Source organism: Lagenorhynchus albirostris, chromosome 14 (assembly GCF_949774975.1).
Source record: "Lagenorhynchus albirostris chromosome 14, mLagAlb1.1, whole genome shotgun sequence".
NCBI lineage: Eukaryota > Metazoa > Chordata > Mammalia > Artiodactyla > Delphinidae > Lagenorhynchus > Lagenorhynchus albirostris.
Window position 1 is genome coordinate 12,770,732 of NC_083108.1, and position 25,719 is coordinate 12,796,450.

Consider the following 25,719-nt stretch of genomic DNA (forward strand, 5'->3'; position numbering starts at 1 on the left):
TTGGTACCACAACAGGTCTACCTATTTGCAGGCATACCAGGCATTCTGCATTCAAATGATTTTTCTGCACATCAGTACTGGGACTTGTAAGTCTATTGAAAATGCAAAAGGTTAAGACCCTAAGCACAGCAAAATTCTTTGACTTTTATACAACTCCCTGATTTCTGGCCCCCCAAATCTTCCAGAGGTGCCAAACAAAATGCTCTAAATTCCTTATCATTTGCCCATACAACACAACGCTTTTGACAATTTCATCTATTGATATCTTCAGAAGACTGATAGCTCTTAAAGCAGGGGCTTTCAAACTTTTCATTAATGGCAACCAAGAGTACAAAATACATTTTACATGACCACCCAGTACAGATGCGACATATACATGTGTAAATGAAACAAAAGTTTCTTGAAACAATACTTAACCTTACTCTACCTTACACTGATATTTTCTATGCCATTTTTTTAAGTGCTGGTAGAAACCCACTAAATTACTACACCTCACTTATCAGTTTGAAAAAAGGACGCCTATTATTCATTGTCTAGCAACATCACATAATAGTGAGGATTGCATGTGAAGAGAAAGTGCGTACGTATAGCCTAACAGAACTCACACACTATTATTTTGAAAGATCTGAAAATCTGCCTGGCTTGGGCAGTAAAGATCATAAGCCTGCAGAGCAAAGGAACAAAGGTTACACAGATGTATGAACCGTTGAACAAGAACTCGAAAAGAATTAATTTTAAAAATTAAGTATAATTAATTAAGAATTAGTTAACATTGATGTAACACTATAAATTAATCTAGAGATATCCTAATTTCATCAATTATACCACTGATGTTCTCTATCTGGTCCAGAATCCAATTTAGGATCACACATTCCATTTCCTTATCATGCCTCATTTGTCTCCTCTAATCAGTCTTAATTTAGATTTGTTTGATGTTTTATCATCATTAGAATTTAGAATAATGTGATGCATTTCTGGCAAAAACACATAGAAGTGATGTTGTGCCTTTGTTCCTGAAGGTATGTGATTCTCAACTTCAACTCCCAGATATTCTTATTAAGTAGGTCAGCGTAAGTCTTCAAAAGTCTATAGAATTAAGAATTCTGATGATTGGCCAAGTTGAGTCAGTAGAACTGAGATAAGGGCCAGAAATCTGCATGTTTAGTAAGTAATCTAGGGGATTCTGAACACACTCTGAGAAACACTATTTTATTTCACTACGGCTCTCAAAACATCAGAACTTCCCAAGATAGCTCTCTTCCCTCAGGAAAAATAGTGTAGGCATAACTTAGCTCTTCAAAATGCCAGAAATATCTATCTTTGCCAAAAGCCACCAGTTGTCATGGTTAATCGATCACGCTCTCCCAAATTTTCTATTCCCTTTTAGTCCCCTTGATATTTACACATATTCTGTCTGAGTCACTAAAACTTATGGTCTGTAATGTGACTAATACTCTGGGGATATTTTAATAATTACCATGTACTTCATTTGTACATACACTCTCCCCATTCCCATCCCCTGAGAATACCTTGTTCTGTTCCAACCAAGGATAAAAACAGACCCTAATCCCCACCCACAATAGGAATCTATAACTCTCCTTTAAAGGGCCCATTGTGACTGACCTCATCAGGAACAGCTCTCTGGCCATGATGTGAGAGTGCATATGTGAAATGGACAGGGAACCAGCCACTGCCGAGATTTCAGAAAGGACAGAAGGATGGCAGCACCTCATCCATCCAACTTGGTGACCCACGGGGAATATCTACTCCCACTCTTGCCCATCTGTTGATGAAAACTGATTATCTGAAACTCTTTGGGGGGCTTCCATCAAGAAAATTCTCAACTCTAAGCAAAAAGGGATAAGATGAGAGATCTAGGCCGGTAAGATCCAGATTAGAATACTTGCCAGTTCCCCTCACAGAACCAAGTCCTGCCCTGACCACAAGATACAAAATCACAGTCAGCTTCTCAGCAAATATGGTCTAACATATTTTACATCTGTCTATAGTTTTTGAGCTGCCAGTCAAAAGAAACAAAACTCGAAGAAGAATATGGAGGGTAAACTCATAAACTTAAATTGTTGATTCAGGTCATAAGAATTTTAATAAAATCGGTCTGAAGTTTTCAGAGGAAGATAAAGATATCACTAAAAGTCATCTAATTTAAAGTAGATTCCCCTCTCTTATCTGGTTACCTGCTACCAGGTAAAGCAGATTAAAATATACCATTCTAAAGCTGTAATATCTCAGAGACAATATTATATAATCAAAACCATGACACTGTGTTTTAGCAGAAAGACTCAGAGCTAAAGAAATCTCCTTAGAAAGAGAGTTTAAGTTCAGCCTTTTGCTGTGTCCAATAAAACATGTTTTTCTGACAGTGCTCATGAAGCTTCCAAGCACAAGTTCTACTGAGAGAACAAACAAAACCATTTTTAACTTATGAAGACTTGTATTCAGGCCTTTTCCTCAGTTATATAACCAAACCCAGAACTGGTAACAATAATTTATTACCACCAAAAAAAAAAAAAAAGAAAAAAGAAAAAGTGAGCATCTATATATTTTTTAAGATTTGTATTATGGAGCAAACTGAATGGAAGGAGAATTGAAGCAGTTTCATTACTGCCTGGGGCTATGTGCCAAACACAAAGCCCTGTATTATACAACAAAGTGCTGTTCTTCATACCAGGAGCCTAAATTAAAACCAATCCTATCATTTTCCTTCTCCTTTACCCTCTCAACTCCACCTTTTATTACAGTTTATTGTGCAGTTATTTTAAGCTCAGCATTAGGTTGTAAGCTCCTTGAGGGTAATACCGATGTTAGTCATTTTTCAGTTCCCTGCAGTACCCAGCACAGTGACTTAAACTTACAAGGTCAGTAAGACATTGGCCATCCTGAACCATGTAAATGAAAACAAATCACAACTGAAACCACCTGCAAAGAGCTTGTGAAGATTCTTTCCTAAAAAACCCTCTTTTAATACTAAAAAGCCCTCTTTTAATATTTTAAGCTTCATGTTTTCTAGGTTGACCTGCTCCCACAATAGTCAGTAGTAGTTTATTCCTTCCCCTCAAGCTAATCAAACCAAATATAGGTCTACATTTTCCTGAATGTAAATTATGCCTCGATTAAAAAAATTTTTTTTTAGTTTAGATAGAGAAAACCTCAGTTATTTAGGTTTTGGAAAGGGTATAAATAGAAAAAGTATTATCCCTTTAAGAAGCAGTAAATAGTTTGGTAAAGCATAGGGAATAGAGTCAATATTTTTATCATAACTCTGTATGATGTGTAATCTATAGAAATATCAAATCACTATGTTGTCTACCTTAAATTAATATAATATTGTAAAAGTCGACTACATTTCAATTTTAAAAAGTTCTATCTTTCTTGTCTTCCAACAAGTGAAATAATACAAGAATGTTGTTCAAAAAAGATCTCATCGACTTTACCCCACCCTCTTTATAACCCTATCTGCCTGAGAGAACCAAACCTCTTAACCTTTCTGACTCAGAGTCATGACAATAAGGTCAGTTGCTACACAAGGCTGGAGATGAGGTTATTGCATTGCTTGGAAAACAAAGGCACTGGAATATGCCTTCTTGGAAAAGTTTCTTACTTCTGCCTCTTTTGGTCATTTGCTTTTCTCTCATAAAACAAAAGCAGGATGCTTGCTCTTTCTAATTCACTCAGCCCCTTACTCCAGCACTTCCCTGTGCTGGAAGGGCATCTGGCACGGCCTGCCCTCCTCCCAAGACCTACAGAGGCTGCCTACTTCCCCCGCACCAGCCCCTATTTTCCAAAATGCAGCTGGCTTTGGATAGGCCCATTTATTCAGACTAGGGTATTTCTGCCTAAATGCCTTTAGCTTACACTGTAGGCTCAGCTTATTCTGCTCTCCTTGATAGCAATGTTCCCTTTCAGTGGCTCAATTCAGGTCCTAAATTTTCCATACTGCATGACCAGAAATATTCTAGTTCATACAATCACCCCTTTTCCAACATACAGATTCCATCTGGGACTGTACAGTATAGACAACAAGGGAAAAACTGTGCAGGGCCACAAAGTCAACAGTCCACGCAGCGGTTCTCGACCCTGGGAGTCAGCAGAATTGCCTGTGGAACAATCTAAGTTAAAGTTGCCCCTCGCAACTGCTCATCTGAACATGAACACAGAGTCTCCTGGACCACACTGTGAGCGACCTCAGGTACACATGGTCAGATCTGGCTGGCACCAGGGAGACTCGATGACTGCTTAGGGACGCCTCTAGAGAACGAAAAACATATTCAAGTGCCCCTTTAAAATAAAATTCTCAGAAATGAATAAAGAATGATTATTATCTATTGGAGAGTTTCAGCACTATTTACCTACTCTACTAGCCATGACCTTATAAGACTCAGATTCAAAAATGGTTTTATCTCACTCAAAGACTCCTAAAACCCGAATCCATCTCCCGTTTGGTTTCTACCGATTCAGTGTAGATCCCCCAGGAGAACAAGTGGATTCTCATCATAAAACTGCACCCAAATTTTCCCTAGTTAGCCTTATGAAAGAAAACACAAGGCTACAACATGACATAGAATTCTCCGCAGGGGAAGAAACCAAATCCTATAGTATTCATAACAATAAGAAACAGGTCTAGAGCTACCCATAGGCTGTGCATTGTCCTTTGATATGAATGCAAAAGCAAGAACAATTCTTTAAATTATCTTGAAATATTGTTCTTTTTGTCAGGGGAATGACTTAGCACCAGTCAATTACAATGTAACAATCCCATTTCCCCACAATTCCATTATTTCTCAATAATTATACCAGTAGGAATTCACTGTAACTTACATTAAGTACAGAGAATAAATTTTTTTTTAAATGAGGAAAACAAAGGAAAAGGAAAAGGAAAGGAATGCTGGACATGTTCTCTATCTTGATCTGGGTGATGGCTATGGGGTATATATGTATGTAGAAGTTCACTGAGCAGTATGCTCAAGAGTTGTACACTTTTTGACTGTAAGTTACATCTTGATAAAAAGATTTTTTTGAAAAAGGAAAAGAAGAGAAAGAGAAAAATGCAAATCCAAGATCAAGGGTAGTATTTAAAATTCCTTAAATTTTTTACCTTTCATTAAACAAATATTTATTGAACATCTTAGAAAGGAACCCTCCTATACTGTTGATGGGAACAATTTCTTTAAATACTTAGTAAACAAGTCATTTAGAAAAATTCTCTTCGTTCAAAAAGAAAATAGTTTAAATGCAAGGGTAAACCTGTGGTAAAGATAAGACAATTGGTAAAAAAAAAAAAAAAAAAAGTAAAACTCTAGGAAAATCTATCTCTGTCACCCAAAGTCATAAATATGTGAAAGCAAGAACAGAGAATCCTAAGGTAATTACACTAAGCCTAGAGCGGGCTGCATGAGTTTTGACCAGGCAGCAAACTTCCCACCCTTGTTTTTATACCGACACCTCCACAGCTCACGCTTATGCACAACTCAACCCACTTAAGGAATCAAAATTAAAGAAGCAGAGAAATTAAGAAAGACTCTCTAGGATATTCCTGCCTCTATTTCCTACAAAATGGTGACAGAAGTGGCTGGCAATACCATTTTCTTCATAAATCTAGGACAGATAGATAGTCACAAAGTCCACTTTAAATGGTCTGAGATCACCCAAGATAAGAATGCTAATTAGGGGGCATCTTACAAGTCGATGAACAACCAAAACAAACCAGCAGCTTTACCTGTCGGCCTTCATCAGAAGGTTGGGTGGCAGCTCCAGGAGCTGGTTGTGCTGCACATCCAAGACCTCCACTGAGGTTCTTTCTAGCCTTTCGGGAAGCCTTGTCAGCTGGTTGTGTCCCGCCAGTAGTTTCCGGAGACTACTATTACAAAATAAGCTGTGCAAACAAGGACAAAGACAGAAGGAAACTTACTGAGAGCTCATTTGGGATGAAGTTTTCAAAATGAACAGGAGTAGGAAAAGACTTAAAATCATCTAAGAAACCTAAATTCATTCAGAGCAAGTGCAAATTCACTGTAACGTAAGCTCAAAGTTGGAGCTGTTCATACTTCAATACTTTCCATACTTAAAAAAAAAAAAGGGGGTGGGAAAAACTATGAAAAGGAATATTTAACAAAGCAGCTCTACTTAGTGAAAAAGAAAACGAGTTTCATAGAAGACACCAAAGGCAGCAGCCTAGTCTTGTTAGACTCACAAGGCAAACTGTGAAAGGCTGTAGGCTTCCCCAGGCAGGGATTACATCTGGTATCACCCTGGAACGCTGGGAGTTTTACCCACAATAGAATCTGAATAAACACAGTTGAGCAATTTTTACTTACAAGGTCAACATTCAGTAAGGATTCTTTTGTCCAGTTAAACTTTTACCAATGACAACTGAAAAAATGCTACATTTTCCTCAACTGCATTTCACAATAATTATTTGTCTCTTTCCTCACTTCCCTAAATCTGTATATTTCTATTTTCTCTTTGGTTTAATCCCAGACCAAAGTAGGATTATATTCTCCCTCCTAAAGAGAATATAACTCACTCAATGCAGTATTGTCTTTTGAGCATCAAACAAGCTATTGGGAAGCTTGACTGTGTTTTTCTTCTATGGGTTATCAAAACTGCAACGAATGATGAATATGTGTTAATCTTATGTAAATCTGCTTTATGATCACTTAAGACCTCGTAGAGAATAAAGCAGGTCCTGGGTTAAACACAGACATCTGGGGACTGTGGGAAAATCAGGTTATAATTTGCATCCGGATCACATTGGAATGAGAGCTCATTTACACTGCTGTCAAAGAATGAGGCTTCCTCACCCACCTCCTGTTTCCCACCATTCTGACCTCACGGACATCCAAAGTTCTTAAATCACTCTATATTACAGCTGTAACTTTATTCACTTTAAGTATCAAAACTAGATTCTTTGTTCACAAAGATGCTAGCAACCTGTCTCAACACTGTGACACTATGGGCCCCCATTAAAGATATACCTGACTTCGCAGGTTTAGATATTAATGAGACAAGACAATCTGTCCAGGACTGTCATTCAGTCACAGCTATCACAGGGCCCAGTCTCTGTAACGCTCACTTCAACATAATAATTCAGGATTTGGTCCACCCATTTTACTGTCTTGCTGGGCCTGGTATACAATTTAGAATTCTTAGAGAGTAGAATGGGATTATTTCTCTCTCTCTCACACACACACACTTCACCCTTACACAGACAGATAACTGAAAGACAGGTTACAAAATCTTTATCTTCATTTTTTCCAGATAAGAAAGGAGATTTGATAACTGTAGGATGAGTATAAATGCTAGTAACTGGATTTGTTCAATCCTTTTGGATACTATGAATTAAAATAATTAAAATAGCTTCTTTTCCTTTCAGTACAGCTCCACTACTAAACATGAATTTCTGTTTTCTCAGACCCTTCACACACATCACCTAGACAAACAAAGCTTGAATGTTAAACCAACTTCTAACGAATCACTGTCTTGGCCTGGATATTAGATCAATGATAGGGCCGATACAAAGTTTGCAACTAAACAACACCATAAATGAGAAAACATGTATTGTTTTTGTCCCATGTGTTAAAAACACAGACATACACAAAAACAAACACTGTTTAAATTTTTTGACAAGACAGCATTTGGATTTGCTTTGAATAAGCATTTGTTTAGATCCCAAAAAAGCCAGTACTAATGCAGAGCAAATCAAAGATTAATTAACTCTGGGGAAAACTGGGTAAGATATCAGTTATCTTGTATTTATTTAATTGTTGTTTTATTTATATAATATCTTTGTTGTAGCGTACAGTGACACAGAGGCCTTAGACTCCAACATGCTATATGTGTTAAACTGGGCAGGTCAAAGTAGGGAAGGGAAAAACAGAAAGATAAAAGTACAAGATTTTTTTTTAACAAATTATTTTTCCTCATTAGTAGTAGTAGCCTGTTTTCTTTTTTGCTGTTTGTCTTCTAAAAGGGTCTCTCTCTCTCTCCCCCTCCTTCACACACACACACACACACACACACACACACACACACACACACACACATCTGTCCACGGGGCACATCACCAAAGTCCTTTTGATAATGGTGACGGGCTACACTGGGTCACCTAAATGCTCACTCAACATAAAACTCTAAAGCAAAAAGCATTTTCAAATGGACTGAATTTACAGGTATAACATATGGCTGAGAAACAAAGTAAAATCAACTGAGCTTTCCAGGGATTGAAAATGTAAATCGATTTCTTCCACAAGAGCTAGACTCCAACACAATGTTATCCAACAGAAATACCATGCAAGCCACATACATAATTTAAAACTTTTTAGTAGTCACATTTAAAGAAGTGAAAAGAAACAGGTAAATTAGTTTTTACAGTACACTTTTTATTTGACCCAATATATCCAACATACTATTTTAACATGTAATTAATATACAATATTATTGACATATTTTGCATCCAGTGTATATTTTATACTTCAACACTTCTCAGTTAGGACTAGTCACGTTTTAAGTGTTCAAAAGCCCCTCAGCTAATGGCTACTCGCTGTCATAGTGGACAACTGAACTCTGACACATTTATTGGGCTTACTAAGCAGGTGTATTTCATGATCTTTGTCCTTTACAAGAGAACAGAGGAATACATACGATCATAAACCTTTAGAGATCGTGTATCTAAGTTTACTCCAAAATAGTGATATATTTCTACAATTTTTCATTGATATTTTTTACTATATATGGTTAAAAATAGGGCTTCCCTGGTGGTGCAGTGGTTGAGAGTCCGCCTGCCGATGCAGGGGACATGGGTTCGTGCCCCGGTCCGGGAAGATCCCACATGCCGCGGAGCGGCTGGGCCCATGAGCCATGGCCACTGAGCCTGCGCGTCCGGAGCCTGTGCTCCGCAACGGGAGAGGCCACAGCAGTGAGAGGCCCGCGTACCGCAAAAAACAAAAAAAAAGATAAATAAATAAACAAACAAACAAACAAACAAACGACTTACTCTGTTCAGTGACTGGCTGAGAATAGTGGAAATACCTAGACCTGAGTCGTGGCAACCACTAGGCACAAGTGGCTATTTAAATTTAAATTAATTAAAATTAAATAAAATTTAATATTCAGTTCCTTGGTCACACTGTCCACATTTCAACAGTCACATGTGGCTAGTGGACATGTGGCTACTGGAAGAGCTACTGAAGAGCACAGACACAGACCATTTCAATCATCACAGAAAGTTCTTCAGGACAGCAGTGGGATAGACTACTCTTCTGGTTATTAATTGCATGGCTAGTCACTAACAGTCCAATAATATTTTATGCCACAATTAGCCAACTTGAAGATATCTGTCTCAATCTATGGATACCAGATATCATCATGTGGTTGCTTTACAATCTTGCCATTAAAGTGAATATTATGAAATAAAAATAATAACACGTTAAGAGAGAGAAGGAACGAGAAGTTCTTCGACCTTCTACTCCAAATTTCACACAAGAAAAACAGAATCTAGTCTGCTTTTTCTGATTTAATGATCTAATAATCTTTTTTTTTTTTAGGGTTACATTCAAATAAAACCAAAAATTATTTGCGGGTAAGGTAGACATGTAAGACAATGGACAGAAGGCAAAGATTCTGAAAGAATTAAGATTACAGAGGTGAACAAATCATACTGTTTGCTGAGTCTCTGAACATTTCTTTTGGCTTATTTGAAAACTTCCACCAAGCATCAACTGTCACGTGGCTTTGCGAAGTCTGGCTCGGAGTCAAAGCCTTGGTCTACCCATCACTGCATGATAGAAAATTGTGCCTCGAAGGTACCAAGAGAGGTAAAAATACTAAATAAGGTTTTATTATTAGTTTTTTGGCCACGCGGTGTGGCATGTGGGATCTTAGTTCCCCAACCAGGATTGAGCTCATGCCCCCTGCACTGGGAGTGCAGACTCTTAACCACTTGACTGCCAGGGAAGTCCCTAAATAAGTTTTTGGAGCAAACTCTTTCAGGGGTTCATAATAACAAATTAAACACTGAATCTGCAATTTTTTCCATTGCTCATCTAACTGGAGATTCTCTAACTTAATCTGTAATACTCACCGTGCAGGAAGTTCACATATTTGATTATGGCCAATATCCAAAACTTCTAGCTTTCGGCTTTCACACACCCACTCAGGCACGTTTTCTAAACGGTTCCTAAATATAAGAATATACAATTCTTTTTGATTGGAATTTGGCTTAAAATATGGTTCAAAAGTCAAAATAATTATATAGCACAATAAAACTTCAAGTGAAATACCCAATTACAGTGAGTATAAATCAAAAGGATATGTGTATTCACTTTAATCTGAAGCAAGATGAGCTGTGATAAGGAATAAGAAATAAAGAAAGAGTAGCAAAGAACATAGTCACATCATCTGCATCATCTCTAAAGTCTAAAAAAAAGTCTGGTTCCCAGAATTACTATCCCAAAATGTCTATAAACCCATGTAAGCTTAGGGAGAAGATGTCTCATACTGGAAAACAAACAAACAAACACATATACACACACTTCCAGTTAAGGTAAATAGTCAAATGGTATAAAATAGTTTTATTTTCCAATTTGCATTTTTACCCTTAACATGAAAATTTTTCATAACTCCAGAAGGTACCATGAGAGCAGTGCCATAGACAAATGGAAAGAAATGGCAGCAATGAAAAGATACACTGACCCTTAAGTTCAGAATTAATTACTTGAAAACATTTACTTATATATTTTTTACTTATATAATTTACTTATATAATTTTTTACTTATATAACATTTACTTATATAATTACTTCTGGTAATTATAATTACCAGAAACAAACTAAATCAATGGTAACTTAAATTGTTAAATGAATTGACCACGTCTTAGATAAATCTACTGTATTTGAATGTCTCCTTAGTCACAGATGGATCCTTAGTCACAGTCATAGCTTTTTACCTTCTTTTTAAAATATGTGAAATGACTAGGCACAAAAATCTAACATGGTATGTATGTTATGACTACAATCCTTTAAAAACAGATGAACAAGTCTGTGAAAAGTATGATGCTTGGAACAAGGATTATATTAGAGTAAAAGTTTTTGCTATTATATCAACTTTTCAACTAAAATATAGAAAAGAAGGCATTATTTTCTGTTTAGTGTTTATATAGGTACACACGGTTCTGGCTTTGAAGCTCTACAGATTGACACACTTAATTACTTTATTGTACAGTAGTTAATCCCTAAAACATCTCAATAAGATAGGTGAGTGAAAGTACCCTTCAGTATAAGCAACCTCACCATATAGCAATAAAATTCCTCTTAAGTGATAAAATAACCTAGAACTTTGAACTTGAGGAACTCTAAGAACCTAGTAAACACTATAATGAGTAACAGCTCAGTTCCTTTAGAGAACATAAATACACAAGAGAGGGTGAAATACCTAGAGCTATGTGAGGGGAAGCAGAGGTTTTTCTATGAGAATGTCCTACAGTTTAGGAGGTGGATTAGGCAGAGCACGTTACAGTAAAGATGCTGGACATGCGAGTTAAAAACAAGATGAATAGCATTTAAGTGCAGAATTCAGGGACCAGCATGACATAAGAGTCTCCAATTCAGTCTCACTTAGGGGTTTCAATGGGAACCATTTGCCAATTATATACTATAAATAAAAGAAAAATAGATTCACTCTATGGCCAATTCTCTGGAATAAATCTGTTCAAGATATTTATATGCACCCATGTATGCAAACCCCACTCCTGTACTCTTATTTAAATGCTGAAGATAATAATATTCAAGGCTGACAGAAAAAAAAAAGAACTTAGGTAGTGTCTGACTTAAAATTCATTAAACAAAACTGTCTGACATGAATTTAGTAGGAAATGTATGAAGCTCTACTCATAAAGGATTTTATAATTATAAATTTCTAATAAAACTAATTGTAATCATTCTCACATCCGCTAAATTCTGACACATTCTGACATAATTATGATTGAGAATATTATTAAAATATCTAGGTTTGTGCACTTTCATGACTAAAGGCAAATTCTGCACCTGACAAATCACATATCAGTTGTATCAGATTTTATACACTGACATGAGTTAACAGTTGTCACGCTGACAGGGCCACATGCTCCCACGTACGTGTGGTCATTCAGAAAAGTCTTGGTTGCTACCTTTGGAATTAAGTTAAAAGTGAGTTTCAATTTAGTGTGTTGAGGTTATGAAAGTCTAATTTGTGCAAATACATGCTTTGGGCCTTCAGGAAAAAGTCTACTACAATATTTGTGGGAACCAGAGTACACACGACACACTGTAGTAGTGAATTTGTATAAAAGGTGCTCACAAATGAGCTGAGAAAAGTGAGCAGGCTGTATGGAAGTCTTACTTTGGCAGTCTCAGCCAGCACTTTTTAAGAGTTCTTAGTAAGGAGATGTATATACAAAATGGAGGCAAAAAATCAAAGAGCTATATAGCACAACATATATTTTTAATGAAATTAACATTTCAGAGAAAGACATGAAGATATGGTTAATATAATTAAAGAAGTACTGGACCTTCCAGCCATACAACCCTCAACTGACTAATCTTTCAAGTGTAAACCTGGCATTCAAACCGGTGTCCACATCAACATCTTGATTTTGCCGGTGTAAACTATAGTATACAAATGAAGTACATATTTTAACTGACAGACAGTTGCATGCATTTTTCAGAGGATAAGTATTCAACACTAGTGAATACCTTCAAGATACATAAAAAGTTCTTATGCCGAAGTTGAGACAGAATCATCTGAATAATTTTCAAGCAGACCCCAGAGTGCTCTAGGACTTGCTTTCTTACCTTGAAACATCCATGTAGGACAGATAATTCGGAACTGGGTAAACGTCAAGTTGGACAAGTTCTAGGAAGCAGAAAACAAAAACATTACCATTCAAGTGACACAGAGACTCTTTTTATATGTAGAATATCATTCTTCTGCTTTATTCTCCATGGTTTATTTAGGTTAGGAAATACAATACATCCATTTGTTTAACTTTGACACTACAGGAAAGTACAAAGAACTTCTAATTTAATCACAAGATCTTATTCAGAGACTGAAATAAATCACTCATTCTACTTTCCTACCTCTTTCTATCCACTTACTGTGGCACTCCTCTCGTTATGCATGCTAAATTTTATCTGGAAGATTAACTGTATGAATACCATTTTTTTTTAAACATTCAGCTTGACAAATATTTGTTCAGCACGTAGTAGTAAATACTTGTTTCCATTCAGTTGTCTGATGGGAGGGAATGGAAATCTTCACTTCAGCAAACATATGCCCATACGACCTTTTCTGTTTTAGAACTGCCATGATTTCCAAATTCTAAGGAGGAGACCTTATTAAATGAGTAAGACTCTTGCTTTGTGGTGTCCCTGTGGGTATGTAATTTGGGTGTCTCTTAAGGTGAGCTCCTTTGTTGGTGGAGCAGGAAATCTGAGACCCTGAATGGAGTCCGTAACAGACCTCCCTTTCACTTTCATTCTCCAGATTTGCTATCTTAACAAGGGAGCCCAATCACCCTGCACCTTCCCCCCTGTCTGCCCTTCAAGGAGAAGAGCCAAATCACAAGTGGGAGTAACCTATCTAAATATCACAATAGGAGAAAAACAAATTAGGAACTTTAAAATCTTCCTTTCTGATTCCTTTAAATACCAAACCAGGATTCTTCTTTTATGATTTTTATATTAGCAAAATTGGAAAAACTTATTTTCCTAAATGAGGAAAGAAAAATCAAAGTGAGGCAGAGAAGATGGCACTGAGTAAATTCTTGGCACCAAAAGAGAAACTCTGGGGACTTTCCTGGTGGCGCAGTAGTTAAGAATCCGTCTACCAGTGCAGGGGACACGGGTTCGAGCCCTGGTCCGGGAAGACCCCACATGCCGTGTAGCAACTAGGCCCGTGAGCCACAACTACTGAGCCTGCGCTCTAGAGCCCGCGAGCCACAACTACTGAGCCCACGTGCCTACAGCCCGTGCTCCGCAACAAGAGAAGCCACTGCAATGAGAAGCCTGCACACCGCAACAAAGAGCAGCCCCTGCTCGCCGCAACTAGAGAGAGCCTGCATGCAGCAACGAAGACCCAACGCAGCCAAAAATAAATAAATAAATTAAAAAAAAAACAAAAGAGAAGTCTGATGTGGTCTTCGTTACATACCATTAGAAGAGGTATACAGTGCTTTCAGGAAATAGCCACAGATGTTTAATGTCACCAGTTGATTCCTTTCACAGTGTAAAACTTCAATGTTGTTGAAAACCATAGCATCTAGATCACGAAGCTTATTGTCGCGCAGATCAAGCTGAGTGACGTGAGGGAGAAAGTCCACTTCATCTGCTATTAGTTTCCTAATTAGGTTCAGTCTTGAGAGGAAAAGGACATAAATAGACACTATAATTAACTGCAATGTTATAAATAAACAGCCACACCCTCATATGGTGACTAACAAGAAGGACTCAAGTCTCACTCTGTCACAGTCCTCCATGATTTCTTTAATCTCAGTATCTGGCTTTCCTTAACTAGCCAGATTCTCTGGCTATTTCTAGCTACAATTCCATGAGGTCTTAACCTTGACAATATAATCTGAAACACAATTTAGATCATTAAGGCTGGAAGAGAAATATGCATACTGATTTTACTTTAGTTAATTTAAATGGAGAAAAAAATCACTTGAATGTTTATTTCCAAAGAATCTGGTTGAAAGAACACGAGTAACAAAACCCAGAATAACCCATTAAGCACATTACAACTACATGGATATTTAAGGAAAGAGAGAGGATGAGTGAGCAGGTAGATGAGTGGCGCCATAAAGGACAGAATTAATCGGTGAACTTGGAAAAAAAATAATGAATGGGAGCCAAATATACACCAGAGACAGGTGTGCAAATATATCTGAATTTTCAGTTGGTTCTGGACCAAAGATTAATTACCAAAACTATCTCCAATTTTAAAATACTACTTGAAAGAGCAAAGTGCAGAAAATACTGAAAGTTGACATGTAGGATTCACTGAGAAGTCATAAAACAAAAGACAATAATGGGGATCAACAAGTTCAGGGCACAGGGAAAAACTGGCAGAGTCTCAGTCATAAGAAGTAGTTAGCTAATAGACTAAAGTTGCCATGAATGAGCAGCCAAGAAGATACGTAAGTAGTAATGGGGACTAGCAATCAATGTAACAAAAACACATCTAGCTTCAGAGTGGAGAAAAACAGATGAAAATCTCAATTCCTAGCTTGCTAGGCTACGCCCAACTCCTTTACAAACCAACAAACAAGAGAACCTCCTGCTTCTCATTACAAAGCCAACAGAGCGCTGATATCACGCACTTGGTTAGAAGAGCATTAATACAAAGGCAGGAGCTTAGAAACAAGGCAAGTCTTCTCTGCAGTGATTTTCTGCCCTTTGGGAAAATAAAATAAAATGAGGGTAATTAAAATTTTAATAGCAATAGCATAAAGCCACTGAAACACAAGGATGAGTGACAAGACAGCAAAGAGCTAGGACTTGTCAACCTGCAAGAAGAGCATACTGCCTCTTCAAATGTCCCCAAGATGATTCTTTTTTTTTTGTTCCTTTTCTTTTCTATTCCAGGTTATAAGATTAAAAAACTGGCCTCAACCCAGCAATTTGCCTATCTCCAAATGCTCACTAGATTACTAGAATATGTACACAGAATAAAAAGAAAAAAAAACCCAAATCTAATTTTGGATATAAGAGACTGCAGGAATTGAAAAAATGTCCCAGGTTCTCCCTAATCTACATTTTAAATTACCTTCACTATCATCTCCTCGCTGCCCCCCTCTCCATTGTATTAACATTAACGTAATTAAAGGGCTGGTTTAATGAGGAGACAAAAGAAAATCTATAAACAGGGAGGTTAGTCCCACTATTCACTTTAAATTGCCAAGTCTTATCAGGATGCAAATATCAAAAGTTTTCAGGCTCACACAATAATACAACTACTTAGGGTGACCTTTCAAAGAGGCAAAATGTGGTAAAAATTTTCTTCCAATAATCTCCTCAGTTAACACAGGCATTTTATTTATTTCATCAGTACTAACTGAGCATTTACTATGTGTTGATCGGCAGTATGAAAATGTTCTAGTTCCAGTTTGCTGCTCAACACTTTGCATATGTGACCTTGAGCAAGTCATCAAAGTCTCCGTTAAGTCTAATTCTAACCCGTAAAATGGGGATGACACCTTCCTTGTCCTACAAGGCAGCTGAGAAAATCAAATGAACGTATGTATGTGCTGGTGCTTTGCGAACCAGGAAAAGCCACGGTGATGATGATGATGACGATAACCTATGGCTTTGTGTCAATAAGAGATGAATAAAGTAAGGTGCTTGTCAACAGATTTAGTAATTTAGTGAGGAACCAGATATGCTTTAAAATACGAAGTATAAAGATACAAGTATGTGATAAATGTCATAAATGACGTAAAATACAGAGAATGGTCAAAAAAGACGCTATGCAAGAGGAGCCATCTCATCTGAATCCCAAGGGCAGGAGGAATTCAACAGATGCAAATGGGAGAAGAAAGGCGTCCATGAGGAGTTTCTGAATGGCCTTCAGACTGAAGAGAAGAGCACAAGGTGAGTTTCATGCATGGGTGTAGGGGTCCCTCAGGAGTGCAGGCTATGTGAGAGGAGTGAGAGTACGGCTACAAAGGTGGGTTAGTCAATTAATATTTATCAAGTACTGTGCCTACTAAGCGCTAACACTGGGAACTCAAGGATACATAAATAAGATCAGTGCTTCTCAAGTTATCTCGGGTGAAGGACCTATTTTCTTTTTAAAATTTTATTTATTTATTTATTTATGGCTGTGTTGAGTCTTCGTTTCTGTGCGAGGGCTTTCTCTAGTTGCGGCAAGTGGGGGCCAGTCTTCATCGCGGTGCGCGGGCCTCTCACTATCGCGGCCTCTCTTGTTGCGGAGCACAGGCTCCAGACACGCAGGCTCAGTAGTTGTGGCTCACGGGCCCAGTCACTCCGCGGCATGTGGGATCCTCCCAGACCAGGACTCGAACCCGTGTCCCCTGCATTGGCAGGCAGATTCTCAACCACTGCGCCACCAGGGAAGCCCGAGGACCTATTTTCTAAACTTCTAATCCATCACAGATGTGTAGTCATATGCACATACCAGGACACAGCTCACCGCACAAGCAGCTCACCACTGCAAGTTCGCCAACACCTAAACTAGTCTACTCCCTGTACAATGAGGTGAGTCTGCTTGGATATTGTGGCAATGTCAAGTCACTGTGTGTTTCTAAGATATTAAGTCTCAATTTCTACACATATCTCATTGTAGAAAAGGAGCAAATAGTCGGTTTGCTAGCACAGGCTGGAGGACCACACTTCGAGCAGCTCTGAGCTAGCGCCTCATCCTCAAGGGATTCACAGGCTAGTGGGTTGAAACCAGATGCGAGAGCTTGAATATCTTGAACTAGAGAACTGAAGGCTCTGAGCAAGGCTGTGCTTGCTTGAGAGGCTGCACAATGGCAGCAGACAGCTCAGCTAGGAGACAACAGCAGTAGCGAGAAGGCAAAGGAAGGGGCAAGGAGTCAAACTAGCGCGCGAGGACTGACGGGATCTGGTGGTAGACTAGAAAATAAGAGTCAACAATTTTGTGTCTGGATAACCAATGGAGCAGTGTGGCTATCAGCAAAATTAGGAATCCAGGGGAAAGAACTAGTTGAATAGAAAGAAATTAAACTCTGTTTCACATGTAATTTGGGTGAGTGTGTCAATAGGAGAAAGCAAGGTGAAATTATCCTGCTGGCAGCTGAAGTGGAATTAATCCCAAGAAGAGAAATAAGAGTTAGAGAAAAATTGAGGAATATTTACCATGGAGATGAAAGGTAAATGATGAAGTCCTGTGAGTACAGGGAACCAACCACCAAGGCACAAAACAGAAAGAAAGAGAGGTGATCGAGGAGAAAGACGTAATATCCACATTTTGGACAGAGAAGAGGAGAAATTATTAATGATGCCATAGAAGAAATAATATCAGACTCAAAAATGTGAATATGAGAAAAAGAATAAGATTAAAAGAAAAATGACTACTTTTAATCTGATGTAATATTTCCATCTGAAGGAATAAAAATTCAATCAATAAAATTAGCCCTCTGCTTACAGAAACTAAGTGAAACTCCCCTTAGATCATTCTACTAGCTTCAGTTTAAAATATTAAGGCAGAATTATAAGCAAATCTGACCAGATTTCTGCCCCCTCAGCTCAGTGGTCTGAAGGGAAGCAGTTACCTACTCAAGATCATTCAACATTTACATGTACAAAAGTCTATTCTGGTATTTAAATATCCTGTAACTAATCTCATCTAAAAAAGACCCAATTAGAACTAGAAATCTGAAGAATTTACGAAGCTCTTAATAAGAAGTTACTTCCAAACATATTAGATTGATCTCGTTTGTAAGCTAATTCAGATCAAGAAAAATGATGCTTTCTTATCCATACCAGGTAACTTATAAATCCCCTCATGCTTGCTACCTCAGGTCAAAACGACCATTGTTATACCTCTCGGTGGCTGAATTTAAAAAGGGCTCAAATTCTTGAATATGAAGGTTTTCTAAACCCAAGTGACTCAGAGGCAAATAACGTTAACAATTTAGAAAGAAAGTTAACAAGACAAAGTGTTCAGTTCCCTATCCTGTCACACTCCAAAAAGTTCTCAAAGTCAGATAAATTATTACCATTTGGACTCCCTAAACTAAGAATTCTAGGTCTGCAAATTGCTAACACTTCCCCAGGTGTGCAGGCTTGATTCTTTTAGTCTGAGAAAAGGTAAAGCAAATCAACTCTTTGTGGGACTGGAAAGAATGGGTTCCCCGCGGCCAAACCATAAGAATGGAGATGAAAGGGGAGCAAAAGGTGATGCTGCTTTATACTGATGAACAGGCCTGAGTGAGGGTCTGGGGTTATCACCAGAGAGGAAAGTGGGGAGTAAAACAAGGAAAGAACCATCAAACAAAGAGGTGAAAAGATGCCAAGACTGACAGCTGAGCAGGGTTCATGAGTACGAGATCTCAGCAGGTAATAACAATAATATGTAACATGTGCTGGGACAGTGAGGCATTTACTCCATTCCTTCCAAAACTCTATGAGTTAGATTCTGTTATTAACTGTAATCTAGAGATGAGGACACAGCTGCACAGAGACATTAAATATCTCGCCCAAGATTTAATGTGGTCGTCACTCCCTGGTTAATGGGAAAGTTAGTTTGGCTGAAAAAGTATCAAATTGGGCAAGTTAATATTAAGGTCTAAACCTAATATGTTGCTTTGCAGGAACTCAAACCCAGTGACAGGCTCTTGTTTTTCCTTAAAAAAGAGAAATTTAGAATGGCTTCCTCCTTGTGTATTGGTTCTTTGTGCATTAGAAAGTAAAACTGAAGTTTACACACGAAGGGATGATGACTGGGCATCTGTGATGTAGCAAGGATTGTGTTAGTGTTTTCAGCTGCAGTTTAGTGTGATCAGATTCAAAATGCAGGTTCCCTTGTTCTTGCAAGGGGTGAGAATGGAGGTTCTGGCCAAACTTGGGCCTACCAAGAGATTATGAGTTTTACATTTTTGTAAAGAACTGTAAACTAAGGGCAGACCCATCTGGATAGAGAGAGAGAGAGGAAATTAAAATAAGTAAATTAAATCAGTAATAAATTTAATTTAATGAATATATTATATTAAGGAAGCCAAGGAAGGGAAAAAAAAATAAGGAGAGATGCTCAATGGTGTCAACTAGCCTCAAGCCACAGAAAAGTAGGAATAGGAGAGAAAAATATCCACTTGGCTCTTGATACGGTTTTCATTGACCATAAACAGCTCTCTCTGACTCGATGGGCCTACTGATTCACGCTAATTAAAACTGGGCTCAAACTTGCAAAACCAACTAAGACCTTCAAGATAGGTGGTCACTCATCAGTGAGAAAAAAATTTTTTAACAAGTTTCAGGCATGAGCAGACCCTACTACCAATCATTATACTTCCCTCTGGGCAAAAATAGCAAAGCGGGCCCTTACTGCAACTAACCAGCCTGCTTGCCTCGACAGAAGAATGCCACCAAAAGGGCTATAACCTACCCCCCAAATATAAGCCAACCACTCAAATGGGATATATTTCTTTAAAATGGTTACCTTAGATCCACATGTTTAATGTGAGGCATTTTCCTTAAAGCCTGTAGCCTAAGAGTCTCCATACAGTTTCCAGACATGCACAGCTTCTCCACAGCAGTCAGCTTCTCCAATACCTCTGGAATGTCAGTGAATTCATTGAAAGAAAGACCAAGATAACTAAGCTGATGCATGTTCTCCAACTCAGCAGGAAGGGTCTGGAGAAAGTTTCCATCCAACAAAAATGTCTGTAAGCTATTAAAGAAAACATAAGAATTAAAAAGAGAGTGTATAAATTTTACATCTTTATTATTAACATACGAGTTCCATAAGTATAGATCATATTACCAGAAAAAGAAAATATACTATTCTTTGCAAAATGCTAAGGACAGGGCCTGAGGCAATAATACACCAGAGAGAAATGATCAGAGATAAACATCTTAATCTTTTACTGAAAACGAAAATTATGACCAATTTTCCCAACTTGGATAGGGATAAATGAGAACAACACAAGCTGACTGCAGTGTGAATCTGTCCAAATACCCATCTTTCATTGTTATTCTAAAAAATTAACTTCTAGGTCTTAGAATTCAACATAACTCAGGAAATGAGAAAGTAACCCCTCCTCCCATATTTAGACACATTCACCTGTAGGGGTCTTCGTTCTAAACAAGGATATTTTAATTTTTTACAAGCATCTGAAAGAAGCTAACAAATGAACTCTACACAAGAGCATGATCTCTTGATTTGGGACCAAAAGACCAACATATGACCAACATAACAAGTTAACTAATCTCATGTGCTGCGACCCTGATGCAGCTTTCTGGGGGTTTCTGAGAGATACTTTGCAGCAGGGTTTGAAGTACATACTTGTGCATATCTCCGACGGCTGCCGGGACTGCTCGGAGGGCATTGCAGGACACATTCAGCTCGGCCAGGGTTGGAATATTGCAGACTGCTAATGGGAAGTCCCCTAAATGATTATTGGAAAGGTTAAGACTCTTCAACTTGCTGAACCTATTATAATAAAAGGAAAAGAAAAGACAAATATCATAGATGCATAACATCACATGATTTTGGCATAGCCTTAGAGATAATCTAGTCCAACTCTAATTCAGCTGAGCAGAAAAAGGAGCCCTCAGAGGGTAAGCAAGCAGCAGAGCTGGAGTGCACATCTTCAGACCCTAAGGCCAGCGTTTTACCTAAAATATAAAGATTATATTTAAGAACAAACGTCACTCTAAAATAAGGTTGAATATTTGAGGCGGTGAGTTTGCTGGAGTTTTTTAGCTTCACCTTGGCTAGCTTAATTAACATCCATGTGAATGACAACAGAGAGGAAGGAAAAGAACACCGATGTAGCTCTTTAGGATTTCTGTTACCCCAGACAAGCCAAAAACTTTTCTGCTTCCCTGCTCTCCAATCCAAACCTGAAATAACAAAAACTTCACAATTAATCAAAACTACACTCTCTCTAAGGGTACCAGTTTTGCAGTTCCAAACTGAAGAACGAATGACCATTCCTCAGTCTCGATCCTGCTAACCACACACCCTTCCACGAAGAGCTCTTCTCATCTCACTCTAAGGACACTTTCCTCACCTAGCCTCTTCCTAGCTCTCTCCAACCTTTCCTCCTTTTCTTCTTTTTTCTTCCCCATCTCCTCTTTCCTACCCCACAGTTAGGTACTCCTCACAGATGTGCTCTTTGTTTCTTCTCTCTTTACATTGTCTCCCTTGGAAAGCATTTTACTACCCTGTGGACAACTCTCTCTAACCCTATCACACAGCATCTCCTCTCTGTTGACCCACACTACAACATTTCCAGTCCAAAACCGAACATACCATCTTTATCCCAGACCTGCACTTCCTCCTGCTCTATTTTTGTTAATGGCTCTTTCATTTTCTCAGTTGTCCAAGCAATTAAAGCAATTCAAGAAGTGACCTCTAGGGCTTCCCTGGTGGCGCAGTGGTTGAGAGTCCGCCTGCCGATGCAGGGGACACGGGTTTGTGCCCCGGTCCGGGAAGATCCCACATGCCGCGAAGCGGCTGGGCCCGTGAGCCATGGCCGCTGAGCCTGCGCGTCTGGAGCCTGTGCCCCGCAGCGGGAGAGGCCACAGCAGTGAGAGGCCCGCGTTCCGCAAAAAAAAAAAAAAGTCACCTCTAAGTTTGAGGGCACTTCTCTGTGTACTCTCACATTTGGCCCATTGCCAACCTCGAGAACGTTTTCTATTTGAGATGAGAATCAGATTAGTTATTGCATTATGCTAATTATTTTATAAACTGGCCAAGCCTAAATACTAGGCAATGTGTACTATGCCTAGAACAGACACATCTTAAAAATAAACCCAATTCAATCCAATCAGCATTTTAAAGAAACTGTCACGTGACCTCTTTATTGAATTTTATAATAAAAAAATGTAAAGCTTTGTTCTAAATGGCTATGTAAATTTTATTCTAAATAGAAAACTAACAATGTACCTATCTGACAGACTGATAGCTATTTTCTTGACAGAGTAATTTTATTTTATTTGTTTATTTTTGGTGGGGGTGAAATTGAAAAGAATAGTTTTATTGCTTTGCCAGGCAAAGGGAGCCACAGAGGGTCAATGCTTTCAAAACTGAGTGTCCCAACCTGCAGGGGGTAGTGAGGAGTTTTATAGTAATGGTTCAAAGAGGAGGGTGTGATCAGCTCATGGACCTTCTTCTGATTGGTTGGTGGTGAGGTAAGTGGGAGTCAGCATCATCAACCTTCTGGTTCCAGCCAGTCCGTGGTATGCCTGTTGCGGCAGCAGAGTTAACTTCTCCCACCTGGCAGGGGTTTCAGTATCTGGTTTCAGGACTTAATGAAGCCCAGGTTCTTGATGTCTCATCGCAGAAACAATTCAGTGAGAGACAAAGTTGATAGGTAAGAAGTGGATTTATTTCGAGAGAAACACAGAGTGTGGGCCATCTCAGAAAGCGAGAGCAGCCGACAGAGTAATTTTAAAGTAAAAAACAAAACAAAACTTAAGAATTACTGCTAAACGTGAATAATCATTTTAAAATTTGTTTTGTATTTTATGATTTGACTCATTAGTCCTACTTAAAACAAAGAATGTTTATCCTGTATTCTGATTATCTATGATCTATCTAACACACAAGCTAGAATTAGAGGGTCTATTATTCCTAGCCCAGGGGTTCTCAAAGCATGGTTGGGGGACCGTGGAAGAGGTCCTTGAGATCCTTTCAGGAGATTCTCAAGGTCAAAACTATTTTCATAACAATACTAAGATGTCATTTGACTTTTGTCACTCTCATTTTCTCCCAAGTGTCCAGTGGAGATTTCCAGATGGTACATGTCTTTGTGATAGCACACCTGATTAGAAACAGAAGGAGACTTGAGAATCCAACTATCTTCTACTTAAGCCAGGCATTAAAAGAGTTGCAACAATATAAAATAATAACATTCTTCTCCCTATTTTTTCTTGTTATAGAAGGTAGTTATTTTTCATTAAAAATACATATGTTAACAAGAATGGGGTTTATTATTTTTCTAAATGAATTACTATATATGAAAATATTTCTCAGTTTAAATTTCTAACACAGTAAATATCAACAGTTTAATCCACAGAAGTAAAAGCTGCTTAGGGTCCCCAATTTTTGAGACAGTAAAACAGTCTTGAAATACGGTTGCCAGATAAAATACAGGACATCCAGTTAAATTTGTATTTCAGATAAACAACAAATAATTTTTTAGTATAAGTATGTCTCAAATGTTGCAAGAGACATACTTATGCTAAAAAATATATATATTTTTTTTTTCTGAAATTCAAATTTAACTAGATGCTTTTTTTCTTCTAATTCTGGAAACTGTATCCTGAAATAGATAAAACTGCACTTCTAGTCCAAACAAAAACAGTACCCTACCTTCTAGATTTGTATCCTCATTTGTTAGAACTGGCCACAGTTTTAAAATATGCATGCAATTAAACTGAACTTTTTAAAAAAAAGTTCCTCTAGGAAGGAAAAAGACCCTAGACATTATCCAAAACAATATAGCACAAAGACTTCAGAAAGTGGAGAACAGAAGGATTACAATTCCAGTAATTACTCAAGATGGAAAGTGGAAGCATTGGCTTTTGGAAAAGTATTTGTCAATAACAGGGGGATAAAAGGTATATTCATCTATGCAAACAAATTTATTAGGACCATACCATTCCTGAGAAGAAAGGCAAGCAGCAGTGAGTTGAAAGAGTAAAAGGCAGGTGACAAACTTGAATGGAAGAGAAAAAAAATAGTTAGGTACAGGCCAAGGGCCCCTATAGAACAAGGAGTTTGGGCTCCCTTGGCCTAGAGCTGTACTGTTTGGTACAAATACCACGAGACCCAGGTGCATCTGAAATGCACCCGAGCATCTGAAATGGGGCTAGTCAAAACTGACATGTTCTCTAATTATAAAATACACACTGGATTTCAAAGACTTAGTACAAAAAAGAATGTAAACTCGGGCTTCCCTGGTGGCGCAGTGGTTGAGAGTCCACCTGCCGATGCAGGGGACACGGGTTCGTGCCCCGGTATGGGAGGATCCCGCGTGCCGCGGAGCGGCTGGGCCCGTGAGCCATGGCCGCTGGGCCTGCGCGTCCAGAGCCTGTGCTCCGCAATGGGAGAGGCCACAGCAGTGAGAGGCCCGCGTACCGCAAAAGAAAAAACGAATGTAAATTCTATTAATAATTTTTTAGAACTGATAATTTTGATACATTGAATTAAATAAGCTATATTATTAACATTAATTTCACCTGTTTCTTCTTCCTCTTCCTCAATGTGGCTACCAGAAAATTTAAGATACTTATGTGGTTCACATTATATTTCCATTAGAGAAGCATTCTCTCCATACTAACAATAAGCAGGATCCTGGAATTCCTTAACCAAATGACACCTTATCTGTTTTCAGTGCTTGTGTGGGCCTCTTCCCTGGGCCCATCCGCCCATGAGTATGTGCACCCATAGGCCCCAAGAGTGGACAGAGCTTGGACACATGGGCTGTGTGTCCTGCAGGATGAGGGATAGAGTCGGAGATGGATAAAGATGAGATTTGGGCCACTGAGCCAGTTCCCCCACATACAGCCATATCCAGTGCAGAATCCCAAGGGGTCTGAGGATTATATAGACAGAATTCAATAAATTTGAATCTAGAGGTCATCATAAAAGTATATTTGTGAAGGTAGGAGGCGAGAATGTGTTTTATTTAACAGTTTGTTAGCTTAATTTTAAATTAAATATTTAGATATGTGGGCTGGGGCCTCCATTTATACTCTTGCCCTAGACCTATACATTTTAAGGGCTGATTCTGATTTATAAGTGTCCTAAGTTTCTCTCGTTCCCTCTCCACCTCCTTCGTAGCCTGCCCTGCACAGCCCATCCCCCAAATTCTTCCCAGAAAAGAACACGACGTTCAGTAGACTTGTTTAGCAAACAAAGCATGGATTGTTTCTGAGAACTCAAGTTCTTGATCAGAACACAGTAAAACTCATCTGTTTTGGAAACTCTAACCCTTAGCCTTCTTAGAGGTCCACT

The 25,719-nt window shown here is 38.4% G+C and overlaps 1 protein-coding gene across 3 annotated transcripts in view; it reads right to left on the reverse strand.

The window, feature by feature from the left end:
• PHLPP1 (PH domain and leucine rich repeat protein phosphatase 1) overlaps positions 1-25,719 on the reverse strand; it is a 212,502-nt gene that overhangs the window by 35,941 nt on the left and 150,842 nt on the right. For 2 of the 3 annotated variants that reach the window (XM_060170723.1, XM_060170721.1), the window contains exons 5-10: positions 21,037-21,183; positions 20,191-20,421; positions 14,200-14,402; positions 12,843-12,903; positions 10,097-10,192; positions 5,735-5,890 (exon numbers count right to left, since the gene is read on the reverse strand). In XM_060170723.1, coding sequence (XP_060026706.1) covers positions 5,735-5,890; positions 10,097-10,192; positions 12,843-12,903; positions 14,200-14,402; positions 20,191-20,421; positions 21,037-21,183 — 894 coding nt within the window. The remainder of the gene's footprint in view (positions 1-5,734; positions 5,891-10,096; positions 10,193-12,842; positions 12,904-14,199; positions 14,403-20,190; positions 20,422-21,036; positions 21,184-25,719) is intronic. The other variant, XM_060170722.1, reaches the window with a different exon arrangement.